Source organism: Crotalus tigris, unplaced genomic scaffold (assembly GCF_016545835.1).
Source record: "Crotalus tigris isolate CLP2741 ecotype Arizona unplaced genomic scaffold, ASM1654583v1 scf7180000024426.592134, whole genome shotgun sequence".
Classification (NCBI taxonomy): domain Eukaryota; kingdom Metazoa; phylum Chordata; class Lepidosauria; order Squamata; family Viperidae; genus Crotalus; species Crotalus tigris.
This window is the reverse complement of record NW_024100593.1, coordinates 75552-90344: the sequence shown is the minus strand read 5'-3', so window position 1 is coordinate 90344 and position 14793 is coordinate 75552. Positions and strand designations below refer to the sequence as shown.

At 56.1% G+C, this 14793-nt stretch overlaps 1 protein-coding gene across 5 annotated transcripts in view; it reads left to right on the top strand.

Annotated features, from left to right (window-relative positions):
* PPP1R16A (protein phosphatase 1 regulatory subunit 16A) overlaps positions 1-8722 on the top strand; it is a 45427-nt gene extending 36705 nt beyond the window's left edge. For all 5 annotated transcript variants that reach the window (XM_039330176.1, XM_039330180.1, XM_039330177.1 and 2 more), the window contains exons 5-11: positions 256-359; positions 1895-2019; positions 3555-3680; positions 3835-3910; positions 5313-5442; positions 6013-6160; positions 7594-8722. In XM_039330176.1, coding sequence (XP_039186110.1) covers positions 256-359; positions 1895-2019; positions 3555-3680; positions 3835-3910; positions 5313-5442; positions 6013-6160; positions 7594-7965 — 1081 coding nt within the window. In that variant the 3' untranslated portion in view covers positions 7966-8722. The remainder of the gene's footprint in view (positions 1-255; positions 360-1894; positions 2020-3554; positions 3681-3834; positions 3911-5312; positions 5443-6012; positions 6161-7593) is intronic.
* The last annotated feature ends 6071 nt before the right edge of the window (positions 8723-14793 follow it).

Here is a 14793-nt window from a genome sequence, read left to right as displayed (position 1 = left end):
CTCCTGCTTCCAGTCGGCAGATGGCAGAGCCGGCTTTGGCAGGGGCTCCTCTTCCTCCGCCGGCTGGCCCGGCACCACGCAGAGGGAGGGACCAGGCGCCGTCTCAGCCCCCCTGAAGGGGGGGGGAGAGAAACCCAGCCTGTGCCAGCCAGCCAGCCAGCTCTCGGACCGAAATAGCTCCCGGTGTCCATTACGGCAGTCTTGGCGGCTGCCAGCTTCACCGCCTGTTCTCCCCCCCTCCCCTTTTTCCTCCAGGGGGGCCAACCTGCTGGCCGTCAACTCGGATGGAAACATGCCGTACGACCTCTGTGAGGACGAGGCCACGCTGGACTACCTGGAGGCGGCCATGGCTGAGCGAGGTGAGGGGCTCCCTTCCTGGGCTCTGCCCGCCTTGCCCCTTTCGAGGGGGGAGAGGGGCTGCGGGACCCTCCCTGCCTCCCTTCCGCTCTCTGGCTGGGGTTTTTGTTGGCACGGAGCTTCTAGCTTTGCAGTCGTTGCTTCCTTTCCCCGTCCCAGCTTGCTTTGGGGGGGCAGGCCCGATGTCGGGATCCTTCCAGCCAGTGGCTGGGCAGCCCGTGGGGGGTGGGTGGGTGGGTGGAGGCAGCGGTCCTTCGGCAGCAGCCCAGCCCCGAATCTGGACAGAGGCATCACCACGGAGAAGAAGAAGAAGAGGAAGCTGAGGGCTCTTTGGCACTCTCTCAGCTGGCTGGTTTCCTTGCAGACGTTTCATTTGCCAAACTAGGTAGCGTCATCAGTGCTAAGGGAGGGTGGGGATTCTCCCACTTTTTGTATATAAACTTAGCTCCTTTATCTACTCCAGTGGTTCTCAACCTGTGGGTCGGGACCCCATTTGGGGTCGAACGACCATTTCACGGGGGTCGCCAAACAACGCAATCCGCCATTTTTCCCCCCTTTTCCTTAGCTGGGCTCCTCCCTTTTATTCTATTGGCTTTTGAAAGCCAATAGAAGAGACTCTCTTGAATAGAGTCCAATTCTATTGGCTTTCAAAAGCCAATAGGAATTGTCCAGGCTGTCTCTGCCCTGCTGAGCCCGCCAAAAGTCCCATTCTGCAAACGGTGCTGCACCAGTTGAGTAGTCCTCGACTTACGACCGGTTGAGTAGTCCTCACGACCGGTTGGGGGTCGCGGCATTAAAAAGGTTGAGAACCACTGATCTACTCACTAGTATATAAAAATGAGGGCAAACCCCTCTCCCTCCTAGCACGTGAGGATGGTGTTACCTATTTTGGGTCGTGAAACGTCTGTAAGGAAGCCAGCCAGCTCAGAGAGCACCAGGGACTCCATCCTCCTCCTCTTCCTCCTCCTCCTCCTCCTCCTCTCCTCAGACCCTGCTCCCTCCCAGCACTGATTATGTGACTTAGTTGGGTCATGAAACGTCTGCAAGGAAACTACCCAGCTTTGAGAGCACCGGGGACTACCTGAGCAGGGGGTTGGACTAGATGACCTCCAAGGTCCCTTCCAACTTTACTACTATTATTATTATTACCCCCCAACCCGGGGAACTTTTTCTTCTGACCTGTGAGGTCTTTCTCCCCCCCCCCCCCGTGTGGATGAGGCTTCTGGGCTTGGGGGTGAGGGGGCGGGCTCCATGGGAGACAGCCGTGGGGGGGCGCCTTGTCCTAGACCAGGAGTCCCCAAGCTTGGGCCCTTGATGACTGGTGGACTTCAACTCCCAGAATTCCTCCGCCAGCGCTGGCTGAGGAATTCTGGGAGTTGAAGTCCACCAGTCATCAAGGGCCCAAGCTTGGGGACCCCTGCCCTAGAGGGCAGAAAGGGGGCAGCTGGAGCCCTGGAGGAGGCCGGTCCCTCTCCGGATGGAGCTGGCGTGGCTACTCCCCGCTTTTCCCACTCGGAGCTGCCCTGTCTCCCCTCAGAGATCACTCAGGCCACCATTGAGGAAGCCCGCTCGGCGGTGGAGCGCAGGCTGGTGATGGACATCCGGCGGCTGGTGAGAGAAGGGGCTGATCTGAACACCCCCCTGGACCACAAGGCCACCCTGGTGAGAGGAAGCCGGGACCCTGGGAGGGGGTTGGGGGGTGGAGGAGCCCTCCTCCTGAGTTTTTTTTCCTTCCTGCCTGCCTGCCTTCCTTCTTTCCTGCTCCCTCCCTCCCTTTTGTCCTTCCTTCCTTCCTTCCTTCCTTCCTTCCTTCCTTCCTTCCTTCCTTCCTTCCTTCCTTCCTTCCTTCCTTTCCTGTCTCCCTCCCTCCTTCCTCCCTCCCTTCCTTCCTTCTTTCCTGCCTGCCTGCCTGCCTGCCTTCTTTCCTGCTCCCTCCCTCCCTTTTGTCCTTCCTTCCTTTCTTTCTTCCTTCCTTCCTTCCTTTCCTGCCTCCCTCCCTCCTTCCCTGCCTCGCTGCCTCCCTCCCTTCCTTCCTTCCTGCCCTTCTTCCTTTCTGCCTGCCTGCCTTCTTTCCTTCCTTCCTTCTTTCCTTCCTTCCTTCCTTCCTTCCTTCCTCCCTCCTTCCTTCACTTCCTTCTTTCCTGCCTCTCTCCCTCCCTTCCTTCCTTCTTCCCTGCCTCCCTCCCTCCCTTCCTTCTTTCCTGCCTGCCTCCCTCCCTCTCTTCCTTTCTTCCTTCCTTCTTTCCTGCCTCCCTCCCTCCCTCCCTTCCTTCCTCCCTCTCTCCCTCCCTGCCTCCCTCCTCCCTTCCTTCTTTCCTGCCTTCCTTCCTTTCTGCCTGCCTCCCTCCCTCCCTTCCTTCTTTCCTGCCTCCCTCCCTCCTTCCCTCCCTCCCTTCCTTCCTTCCTTCCTTCCTTCCTTTTCTTTCCTTCCTTCCTCCGCCCTTACTGCCTGCCTGCCTCCCTTCCTCTCCTTCCCTCCCTCCTCCCTCTCTCCCCTCCTCCCTCCCTCCCTCCCTTCCTCCCTCTCCGCCCTCCTCCTCTCTTCCTTCTTTCCTGCCTTCCTCCTCCTCCTCCCTCCCTCCCTTCCCTCCCTCCTCCTTCCTCCCTCTCTCCCTCCCCTGCCTCCCTCCTCTCTTCCTTCCTTCTTTCCTGCCTTCTTCCTTCCTTTCTGCCTCCCTCCCTCCCTCCCTCCTTCCTTCTTTCCTGCCTCCCCCCTCCTTCCCTCCCTCCCTCCCTCCCTTCCTTCCTTCCTCCCTCCCTTACTGCCTGCCTGCCTGCCTCCCTCCCTCCCTCCCTCCCTCCCTTCCTTCCTCCTCCCTCCCTTCCTCCCTCCCTTCCTGGCCTGCCTCCCTCCCTCCTCCTTCCTTCCTTCCTTCCTGCCCCTCCCTCCCTCCCCCTCCCTGCCTGCCCCCTCCCTCCCTCCCCTTCCTTCTTTCCTTCTTCCTCCCTCCTCCCTCCCTCCCTGCCTCCCTCCCTCCCTCCCTCCCTCAAAGCTTTCTCTGCCAAACATCTGTGCTTTCTTTCCTTCTGAGATGGCGGCCCGATGCGCAGGCCCCTGGGACTCGGCCCAGCCCAGCCTGGCCTTGCGAGGCCCCCCGTGTGGCTCAGGTGAGGCTCGGCCACCTGCCTGCCTGCCCGCCCCTGCGCCCCCCCCTCTCCCCAAAGGCTCAGCCTCCTCCCCTTTCCCTGCCCCACAGCTGCACATCGCCTCCGCCAACGGCTACCTGGAGGCTGCCGAGCTCCTGATAGAACACCAGGCCAGCCTGAGCGCCAGGGACCATGATGGCTGGCAGCCGCTTCATGCCGCCGCTTGCTGGGGCCAGGTGAGTCGCCCCCACGCCCCCTCGGAGCCTTCAGGGTGGGGGCCTGCCCCCCCCCGGACCCCAATTCTCTGAGCCTGGCTCTCCCCTTCCTGCCCGGCCTGGGGGGCTCCCTCCCCGCCCTTGTCCTGCTGACCCCTTGTTCTGTGGCCGACAGATCCCCTTGGTGGAGCTGCTGGTGGCCCACGGAGCAGATCTCAACGGGAAGTCGCTCTTGGAGGAGAGCCCGCTGGGTGAGCAAGAGAAGACGGAGGGAGGGGCAGGATGGAATGGGGGAGACCTTGGCCTCCCCCCCCCCCCGAGCTTCCGGCAGGCTCAGAGGCCCTCCAGGCAGGCCAGAGCTGGGCTGTTAACTCTGCAGGGCCCCCCTTGATAGGATGGGTGCCCACCTTCTGCTGATAGGAGCCCTCAGCTGAGGGGCAGAAGGGAAAAGACCAATAGAAGCAGATCTTTGTAGCTCAGGGTGGAACTGGGGGGGTCCCGGGGGGTCCTCTGAGCTGGGTGGTTTTCTTGCGGACGTTTCAGGACCCAACTAGGGAACATCATCAGTACTACTGAAGTGAGTGGGGTTTGTGAGGAGGAGGAGAAAGAGGAAGAGGAGGACTGTGGGGTCCTTTATGTTCTCTGCTGGGTGGTTTTCTTGCAGACGTTTCATGACCCAACTAGGAAATGTCATCAGTGCTAGAAGGGAGTGGGGTTTGCAGAAGGGAGAGGAGGAGGAGGAGGAGGAATGTGGGGTCCTTGGTGCTCTCTGAGCTGGCTTGCTTTCTTGCAGACATTTCATGGCCCAACTAGGTAACATCATCAGTGGTAGAAGGAGGAGGAGGAGGAGGAGGAGGAGAACTGTGGGGTCCCTGGTGCTCTGAGCTTGGCTGTTTCTTGGAGACGTTTCATGACCCAACTAGGAAACGTTATCAGTGACAGAAGGGGGAGGAGGAGGAGGAGGAAGAAGAAAGGACTCTGGGTCTGGTGGTTTCCTTGCAGACGTTTCATGGCCCAACTAGGGAACATCATCACTGCTGCTTATATAGATCTCTGGCAGGGCAAATCTCTTGTATATAATCCGAGAGGGAGCCTCCCTCCCTTTCAGCACTGCTGATGTTACCCAGGCGGGTCATGAAACATCTGCAAGGAAACTGCCAAGCTCGGAGAGACCCCAAGACTCCCCCCCCCAAGAGCAGACCCATTGCAATCCGCATAATTGGCCCGCCCGCTTGAGAAGAAGGCCCTGGGGAAGGGGAGACTTTTGGGGAGCGGAAGGGAGGAAGGTTGCAACCGAGTTTTGTCTCTTCCCTTTTCTGGTTGCTTGTCTCGAACCAGTGACTTTCACACACACACCCCCACCCAAACGCCGGACCTTTGCACAGGAGGGGAGACGAGAGAACAACACGGGAAAAGCGTGACCGAGTTCACCCGACATGCCCTAGCCAGGCAGGGCATTCGAACGTGTTTCGCCCAACTTGTGTCCCCCTCGTGGGCTGAGTGGTGCCGGCTGCTTTGGGTGGCCTGCCGTTTGTGGAGGTCTAGACCAGGGCCGAGAGGTTCGGAGAAAGCCACTTCCACGTGGGGAGCCCCTCGGGTGCGAAGGGGCTTTGGGGCCGCACTGAGGCTGCTTCTCTCCCCCCCTCCCGCCAGATGTGTGTCCGAATGAAGAAGTGCGGGCCAAACTTCTGGAGCTGAAGCACAAGCAGGATGCCGTCATGAAGTCCCACGACAAGCAGAAGTCTCTGCTGCAGCGCCGGACGTCCAGTGCCGGCAGCCGAGGGTGGGCTCCAGGGGCTGGGGCTGGGTGGGTGGGTGGGTGGGATGGTAGCCAGACCGTGTTTGGCCAGAGCAAGCAGGCAGGGAGAGGAGGAGGAGGACGACGACTGTGGGGTCCTTGGTGCTTTTTTTAAATTTTATTTTTATTTTGGTTTTTGAGTTTGGTGATTTTCCCGCAGACGTTTCATTACCAAACTAGGTAACATCATCAGTGCTAGAAGGGAGTCGGGTTGGTAAAAAGGAGGAGGAGGAGGAGGAGGAGGAGGAGGAGGAGGAGGAGGAGGAGGAGGAGGAGGAGGAGGAGAGGAGAGGAGAGGAGAAGGAGAGGAGGAGGAGGAGGAGGAGGAGAGGAGGACGACGACTATGGGGTCCTTGGTGCTTTTTGAATTTGGTGGTTTTCCTTCAGACATTTCATTACCCAACTAGGTAACATCATCAGTGCTAGAAGGGAGTGGAGTTTGCATAGTGGAGGAGGAGGAGGAGGAGTGGGGAGGGCTCCAGATCCCTGGAGGAGCAGGGCCCGCTCTGGGTCTCCCTCGGGGACCCTCAACTACACCTTGTCTCCCCCCCCCAGGAAAGTGGTGAGGCGGGTGAGCGTGACCCAGCGCACCAACCTCTACCGCAAGGAACACGCCAAGGAGGCCATCGTGTGGCAGCGGCGGCAGAGCGAGGGAGAGCCGGAGGACGAGGATGGACAGGCCGACGGGCAGCTCCGAGTCCAGGTGGGATTCAGAGGCTGGGAGGGAGGGTGGCAGCTGCCCCCAGACCCAGCCTTCCCTGGTCCCCCCACTTTTCTCTTCCCCCCCCAAGAGTCAGAGGGAGGCAACTGGTCTTTCAAGCCAGGGCTTTGGGCTTGCATCGCTGGCCAAGGCTTCTATCCGTCCCGGGGCCTTGACTGACCAATCAGGGGTCTTTCCTGTACAGGAGTCCTCGGGTTAAACGACCACAATGGAGCCCCAAATTTATGTTGCTAAGCGAGACAGTTGTTAAGCGGGTTTTGCCCCATTTTACGACTTTCCCTGCCACAGTTGTTAAATGAAACCTTGCAGTTGTTAAATTAGTCACACGGTCGTTAAGCGAATCTGGCTTCCCCCCTGGACTTTGTGGGTGAGAAAGTCGCAAATGGGGATCACGTGACCCCTCTGGGATGCCACGACCGTTGTAAATACGAGCCAGTTGCCCAGTGGCTGAATTTTGATCACGTGACCCTGGGGCAGGGATAGGCAACCTCGGCTCTTTTATGACTGGTGGACTTCAACTCCCAGAATTCCTGAGCCAGCCAATTCCTGAGGGGAAAGGGAGAGGTTTCCAAGCTGAGCCATGCTGGCTCAGGAATTCTGGGAGTTGAAGTCCAGGAGTCATAAAAGGGCCAAGTTTGAAGACTTCTGTCTTAAATCTAACAAACAAAATGGAGGCTGGCTGAAGAATTCTGGGAGTTGAAGTCCATGAGTCATTAAAGAGCCAAGGTTCCCCACCCCTGGTCTAGGGCATGGTAGGCCACCTTGGCTCTTTTGTGACTCGTGGATTTCAACTCCCAGAATTCCTGAGCCAGCCACGCTGAGGGGAAAGGGAGAGGTTTCCAAGCTGAGCCATGCTGGCTCAGGAATTCTGGGAGTTGAAGTCCACGAGTCATAAAAGAGCCAAGGTTGCCTAGCCCTGGTCTACATTATGGGTGTCCAACCATGGGAATTTTAAGACTTTGGACTTCAACTCCCAGAATTCCTGAGCGGAAAGGGAGAGTTTCCACGCTGAGTCATGCTGGCTCAGGAATTCTGGGAGTTGAAGTCCACGAGTCATAAAAGAGCCAAGTTTAAAGACTCCTGTCTTAAATCTAACAAATAAAATGGAGGCTGGCTGAAGAATTCTGGGAGTTGAAGTCCACCAGTCATAAAAGAGCCTGGTCTTTGGCAGGGTAGGCAACCTCGGCTCTTTTATGACTGGTGGACTTCGACTCCCAGAGTTCCTCAGCCAGGCACACTTTAAGCCAGGCGTCTTCAAACTTGGCCCTTTGATGACTGGTGGACTTCGACTCCCAGAATTCCTCAGCCAGGCACGCGTGCCTGGCTGAGGAATTCTGGGAGTCGAAGTCCACCAGTCATCAAAGGGCCAAGTTTGAAGACCGCTGGCTTACACCCTTCCTCTCTGCATCCCACAGGACCCCGAAGCGCAAGCAGGGCCCCCCGAGGAGCGCAACGGCATGGCCCCCCCTCACCCCTTCTACCCCCAGTGGCTGGACCGCGCCTCTTCCAACCAGCCGGCTGCTCAGGAGGACCCGGCGTCCGGCCTCAGCAAGGAGAAGGCCCACCACACCTTAGCGGACCTCAAGCGCCAGCGGGCAGCGGCCAAGCTGCAGCGCCCCTCGACGGAAGAGCTCCCGCCCGGCCCTGACCAGGCCCCTCAGCCCCCCCAGGCGGGACCCAATGCCGTATCCGTCACCGCAGCCAGTGGAGACCCTCCCCTCCTCAAACTGACTGCTCCGGCCGAGGAAAGGCCGGCCCAGAAGAGGCGCTGCTGCCGGCTGATGTGAGCGGAGAGGTCCACTCCTCACGGGCCAGGCCGGCCTCTCTGCTGCTCGGGCCGGTCGAGAGGGCGAGGCTGCGGCCCCGGCCCTCTGCCCTTTGGGGCGGGATCCTGCCTGCCTTGTGGGAAGAGCCCAGTCCCTGGCCAGCTGGAGCTTTTGGGATCCAAATCGGGACAGTGTTCTCCTGCTGCCCGTGTAGGCACACGGAGATCTCAGGGAGGGCTGAAGGCCCCACTCAACGGAGCAACAGAGTGGGAAGGGACCTTGGGGGTCATCTAGCCCAACCCCCTGCTCCAGTGCTGCGGACAAACGGCTAGGGGTGCGGCTTGGCCTGGCGTCGCTCTTTCGCTGGGCCCCGAGGCCCAAGCAGGGTGGTGATGCCCAGGAGGCATCGGCCCTGGCTGCCAGGCGGAGAGGGCCTGCGGGCCGGTCTGCCTGCGCCCACCCGCCGTTCTCTCCGGCTGTGTTCCAGCTCACTTCCTTCGGCTGGGGGATGAGCTGAAAGGAGGGCGGCCCAGGCTTGCCCCGTGGCCAGCAAGGACTGGCCCCAGCACCGAGGCAGCTCCGGCTGCAAAATCCCTGGGGGCAACCGGGTGGCAGCAACGAGCCGCTTTGCTTCCCGTTCTCGGCTCCGTTTGGTGACTGTCCGCCTTGTGTAACCCAAAGTCGGTAGTCCTGAGCTGCGAGTCAGTTGGTGCGGCCTATCGCACTGGCACCTCCCCAGGCCTCTTCTGCGGCAGGCCAGGGCAAGCCGGAGGGCAGTGGGGAGGGCTTGGGGGGATCGGAGGGGGTGGGAACTGGCAGGTCTTTGGGGCAGCTTCCCCAGCCTCCAAATGGCCTGGGAATTGATATCAGGGTGAATCGAGCTTGGATGAGAAGCTCACCACTTTCCCTTTGTACCCAGGGGCAGGGTTGTGTGTGTGTGTGTGTGTGTGTGTGTGTGTGAAAGAGAGGGGGGGGGAGAGAGAGTGTCATGGAATCCTAGGGCTGGAAGCGGCCTTGGAGATCTTCTAGCCCACCCCCTGCCCCAAGGCAAGAGTTCTTATATCATCCCAGACAAATTCTCTTTTCTTGAAGAGAGAATGGGAGAGAGAGAATGAGAGAGAGAGAGAGAGAGAGAGAGAAAGAATGAGAGAAAGAATGAGAGAAAGAATGTGAGAGAAAGAGAGAAAGAGAAAGAAAGAGAATGAGAGAAAGGAAGAAAGAGAGAGAGAAGGAGAGAGAAAGAATGAGAGAAAGAAAGAGAAGGAAAGGAGAATGAGAGAAATGAGAGAAGAGAGAATGAGAGAAAGAGAGAGAGGGAAAGAGAAAGAATGAGAAAGAGAATGAGAATTAGAAAGAATGAGAAGGAGAAAGAGAGAGAATGAGAAAGAAAGTGAGAGATAAGACAGAGAGAGAAAGAATGAGAGAGAGAGAGAGAGACAGATGGATGCATGTATGCCTGCTCTGACTGCTTCCCACCAACTTTACTCTACTTTGTAGACCCAGTCCAGGCTTCCAGAGGAGGGAGGATCCTGACTTCCTTGGTATGTGTATGTGTGTGTGTGTGTGGGGGGGTGTCTCTCCAAGGCAGGTGAATCACAGAGACCCCCCCCCTTTAATACTCTCCTGCTGGCTGTGCCTGGCTGGTTCAGGGACTCTGCTTCCCTCTCTCCATCCCCCTTGCCAGTCCCCCTTTGCAAGCTCTGAATTTCCCCCTCCTTTTCTTGTTTTTTTAAACCCAACGCTCTTTTGTAAAAATTGGATGGTTTTTCTAACGGCTCATTTTTAATCCTGCCATCTTCCCTGTCTCTGGCCAAGCAATAAAGGCCCATTGGGAACTTGCAACTTTGAAGACGGGTGGACTTCAACTCCCAGAATTCCCCTGCCAGCTATTGCTGACTCAGGAATTCTGGGAGTTGAAGTCCACGAGTCATAAAAGAGCCGAGGTTGCCTACCTCTGGCCTAGACTGTGGGGAGTGGGGCGGGGGGGGGAGAAAGGTTTTTGACTTAGCTCAAAAATGTCTTGCTCCTCTCTCACTTCACAATTGAAGGTAGAGTGGGGGGGGGAACCATCCCTTCCCACTTCAGGGGGGGGGCGCTGAATATTGAAAATAGGGACGGTGGATCTACGTGTCCCAGGATAATGTTGCAGGATCCAATCTGGGTCGGTCACTTAGTCTTCCCAGCTTTCGGACTCCTGCTGCTGCCCCCACCCTCAGGGAACGTCTCTCCAGCACAGTGTTTCTCAACCTTGACCATTTTAAGGCATGTGGACTTCAACTCCCAGAATTCCACAGCCAGCAATGCTAGCTGCCCTAGCAGAGTGGGTGTCCAACAGGGAGGGTCTAGCCGGGAGAAATTCCCCGAGGATGGGGGCTTCAGCAGGAGTACCAAAGCTGAGAAGACGAGACCGAGGTGGCGCAGCAGTGAGAGTGCAGTACTGCAGGCCACTTTAGCTGACTGTGTTCAGCAGGTCAGCGGTTCAAATCTCACCGGCTCAAGGTTGACTCAACCTTCCATCCTTCCGGGGTAGGTAAAATGAGGACCCAGATTGTTGGGGGCAATGTAAATATATATATATACATTGCTTACTGGTGTACACTGCTTAGAGAGTGCTTGCACTTAAAGCGGTATATAAGTCTCATAAATAGATAAATAAATAAATTCCCGATGACCAGCCCAGATCGGATCCTGCCACATTATCCTGGGACACGTCGATCCTCTTTCCCTCCTATTTTCATTATTCGGCAACAGTCAGGAACACGGAAAGCCTGATTTCCCATGGGTTCCCTTTGGGAGCAAAAGCTCTTCTCCGGAGTAAAATATTTACACCCTTAGTAAAGGTCTCCATCGGGTTCCCCCCCCCTCTCCCTTCTGCCCTGCAGGCTGTGCAGGTCAGCTTCCTCCCATTTCTCATGATCCATTTTGTCCTCCAGACCTCGGGCCGTTTTTTGTTGCCTGACTCTGGATTCTCTCAGTCTTATCCATAGCTTTTTTTTATAAGTGGGCTCTCCAGAACTGGACACACAATCTCCAGGCTGAAGCCCCACAGGGCAGGATTAGTTCCTATTCTTTCCTGCTGGGGATCCCTCTGGGGATGCGCCCCCCAAATTTTGTGTCTCTCCAGAGCCGCCTGACCGCGCTGCTTGCCCATTTTTGCAGTCATAAGAAATGATAATAATAGTTGGAAGGGACCTTGGAGGTCATCTAGTCCAACCCCCTGCTCAGGCAGGAAATCCTACACTGGGTTTCATCTGCTGGGAGCGCCCCCGACCTCTTCTCTTCGGGTTGTTCTAATGTTGTACTCCCAGTATTGTACCACCGGCAGTCCTCGACTTAACGACCATTCATTTAGTGACCGAAGTGATCACAGCTCTGAAAAAAGGGACTTTCGACCGTTTTTCACACTTACGGATGAGGCAGGACCCAGGATCCAAATGCAGACGCTTGGCAACGGACTCGTACTTACGACGGTCGCGGTGTCTCGGGGTCAAGCGATCCCCTTTTGCGCCCTTCGGACATTCAGAGTCAAAGGGGGAAGCCGGTTTCACTTAATGACGGTACTATTAACTGACCGACTGCAGTGATTCGCTCAACAACAGTGGCAAGAAAGGGCCGTACAAAGGGGAAAACCCACGTCACAAATGTCTCCCTTAGCAGCAGAACTTTTGGGGTCCCTTGCGGTCCTAAGCCGAGGATCGCCCGTATGCCCGAGGATTCTTTCGTCCCGTGTTCCTGGGCCTTTTTAATCAGGAGTCCCACCTCTCCCCTCGTCTCCCTACAGAAACGGGGGCAGAGCGCATGCCCTCTGCTTGCCCCTCAGCAAAGGCGCCTTTCGGAAGGTGGTTTTCATGGGGTCTTGGGGGGGGAACCCGACTTTTTCCCAAAATAAACTTGGTCTAAGGTGGCGTGGCTGACTTGGTGTCCTGGAGAAACCTTAAGGGCCCGTGAAAATGCAGGTTTCCTGACCAGACGGAAAAAAACCGCGGTTTTCTCTTCCGTCCTTTTGCTCCATCTGGCTTTTTCATTCTGTCTCTGTGGATGGAGAGGGGCTTTTGGGGGGGGGGAATTGCTCTTGGGGGTCTCGCCTGTCCGGCTTCGTCTTCAGGCTGGGCTGTGACCTGCCCCAGCTTTGTTCTGCAGCCGGGAAGCTGAAGCAAAGAGAGAGGGACTCGGGGGGGAAAATCAAACCCCTCTCCAAGCCAAGAAGGGGTCAATGGCCTCTCCTGTATTCCCCCCCCCCAAAGAGACCCCTTCTCAGCCCCGTATGAATCCCCTCTCGGCAGCTAAAAATCGGCTAATTTCTTACGATGCCAGAGGCCGCCTTTCCCTGCTTCCTCCCTGGCAGAGAGCCGGGGGGGGGGCTGTGAGGGGTGGGCTGCATGGGTCACCCTGCCAGGCCCGTCAGATAGGAGCCCACCCAGGGCAGGAAGACCCCCACCGGTGGGATACTGCTGTTGCCTTAGTTGCCGGTCTTCCTTTTTCCTCCACTCGGTGGTTCCATGGCTGCAAAATCTCTTTCCAGGGATTAGGAACACACCCACCCACCCGATTCTGGTTTTCCTTTTTTCTGTAATTAAGGGCATTTTGGAAGACTCTCAGGTGGTGGTGTTCGCGCGCGCGCATGTGTGTGTGTGTGTGTGTGTGTGTGCTGCCCTCTGTGCGTCCTCACCCAAAAGGGATGTGACCCGTTTGGACTCTGGCTTTGGGGAAGGCAGGAGAGGGACAGCGGTCAGCTCTCTAGCAGCGAGGGAGCGCGGCCGATTCTTCATAAACCAGGGGTGTCCATCTTTGGCCACTTTGGGACCTGTGGACTTCCCATCCCAGAATCCCCCAGCCCAGTTAAAAGTCTGAAGATGTTTGCGCACACATGCAAAGACCAGGACTTCAACCTCAGCTATGGTGCCTTTTCTCTCCCTTCTGTGCCTGGCTCTCTTTCCGTTACAGCAGTGTTTCCCAAACTTGGCCATTTTAAGGCATGAGGACTTCAACTCCCAGAATTCCACAGCCAGCAACGCTGGCTGTGGAATTCTGGGAGTTGAAGTCCACATGCCTTAAAATGGTCAAGTTTGGGAAACAGGCTTCTCCGCTGTTACTGGTTAAGACTGAGCAGCGTCCTTGAGCATCTGACTTGACCAGGTCACCACCTGATTTCTGCTCCACGACCTCAAGAAATCACTTCCTCTGTCTCCTCGGCCTTAATGAAGCCTCTGGCATCTATATTGATAAGATAACCTTTATTGTCATTTTTTTACTGTGGGCACAACGGCATGCATCAAAAATGAGATTTAGTTGCCCGCTCTCAAAGTGAACACATATGACACATCCCTAAGCATACTATATACAACATATGTACAGACCCACGCCCCTACATATACATAAGAAATAAATATTAAACTGTCCCTCTTGAATATATAACAGAAGGAGGAAGCTTTAGAGTTCACAAGGTTAGCACCGTATGGAACAAATCTGTGACTGAATTTGGATGTTCTGCTTTGGATACTGTGGAGCCCCCTCCTCCCAGAAGGGAACAAGGGGAACAGGCTGTGAGAAGGAGGTGTAGCGTCCCAGACAATCTCCCGGACCCTCCTCAAGCAACGCTTCTGTGCCGTGTCCTGGACGGGAGGGAGGGAACTGCCAATGATCTTTTCAGCTGTCCTCACCACTCTGCACTGCCTTCCTGTCTGAAGCAGGGATGCTTCCAAACCAGACTGTGATGCTATAGGACAATGTTTCCCAAACTTGACAATTTTAAGGCATGTGGACTTCAACCCCCAGAATTCCACAGCCAGCGTTGCTGGCTGTGGAATTCTGGGAGTTGAAGTCCACATGCCTTAAAATTGTCAAGTTTGGGAAACACTGCTGTAGGACATGATACTCTTAATCATCCCCCTGTACAAAGTGGTCAGGACAGGGGAAGGTAGATATGCCTTTCTCATGCGACGCAGAAAATGCAGGCGCTGCTGGGCCCGCTTTGCCAGTGTCTTGCTGTTGAGCGACCAGGCCAGCCTACTCGTTAGCTGCACACCCAGGAATTTGATGCTGGTAACCATCTCCACAGGTGGATCATTGATGCGCAGAGAAGTGTGGCTGTGCCTGCCTTTTCTGAAATCGACAATGATCTCTTTGGTTTTTCCGGCATTTAAAACTAGGCTGTTTTCCTTACACCACTTCACCAACCCCTCAACCTCCTTGCGGTAAGCACCCTCATTGTCATCGTGAATAAGGCCCATTACTGTTGTATCATCTGCCCCTGGATACTCATATTCATCCCGTTATTCCCCAATGTAGAGGGTATATAAGGGGTTGGACTAGAAGACCTCTAAGGTCCCTTCCAACTCAATTATTCTGTGATTTGTGATTGACGCTTTGGTACCTTCTGCTAAGAGGCCCTAAAGAGTCCAGTACAGATGCAGGAACTGTGCCCCCTTTACAACCTGTGGACTTCAACTTCCAGAATTCCTCAGCCAGCCATGTTTTCAGTTCATGCAGTCTAGATCAGGGCTCTTCAAACTTGGCCCTTTTATGACTCGTGGGACTTCAACTCCCAGAATTCCTCAGCCAGGCATGCTTTTGGCTCATGCAGTCTAGTTCAGGGGTCTTTAAACCTGGCCCTTTTATGACTTGTGGACTTCAACTCCCAGAATTCCTCAGCCAAGTCATAAAAGGGCCAAGTTTGAAGACCCCCTCATCCAGATGCTTTAAGGCAGGGGTGTCCAACTTTGGCAACTTTTTAAGTCCCAGAATTCCCCAGCCAGCCAGGCTAGCTCAGGAATTCTGGGAATTGAAGTCCACAGGTTGGAAAGGGGGCACAGTTGCCCACCCCTGCTCCAGAACCTCTTCAGCCTCTAT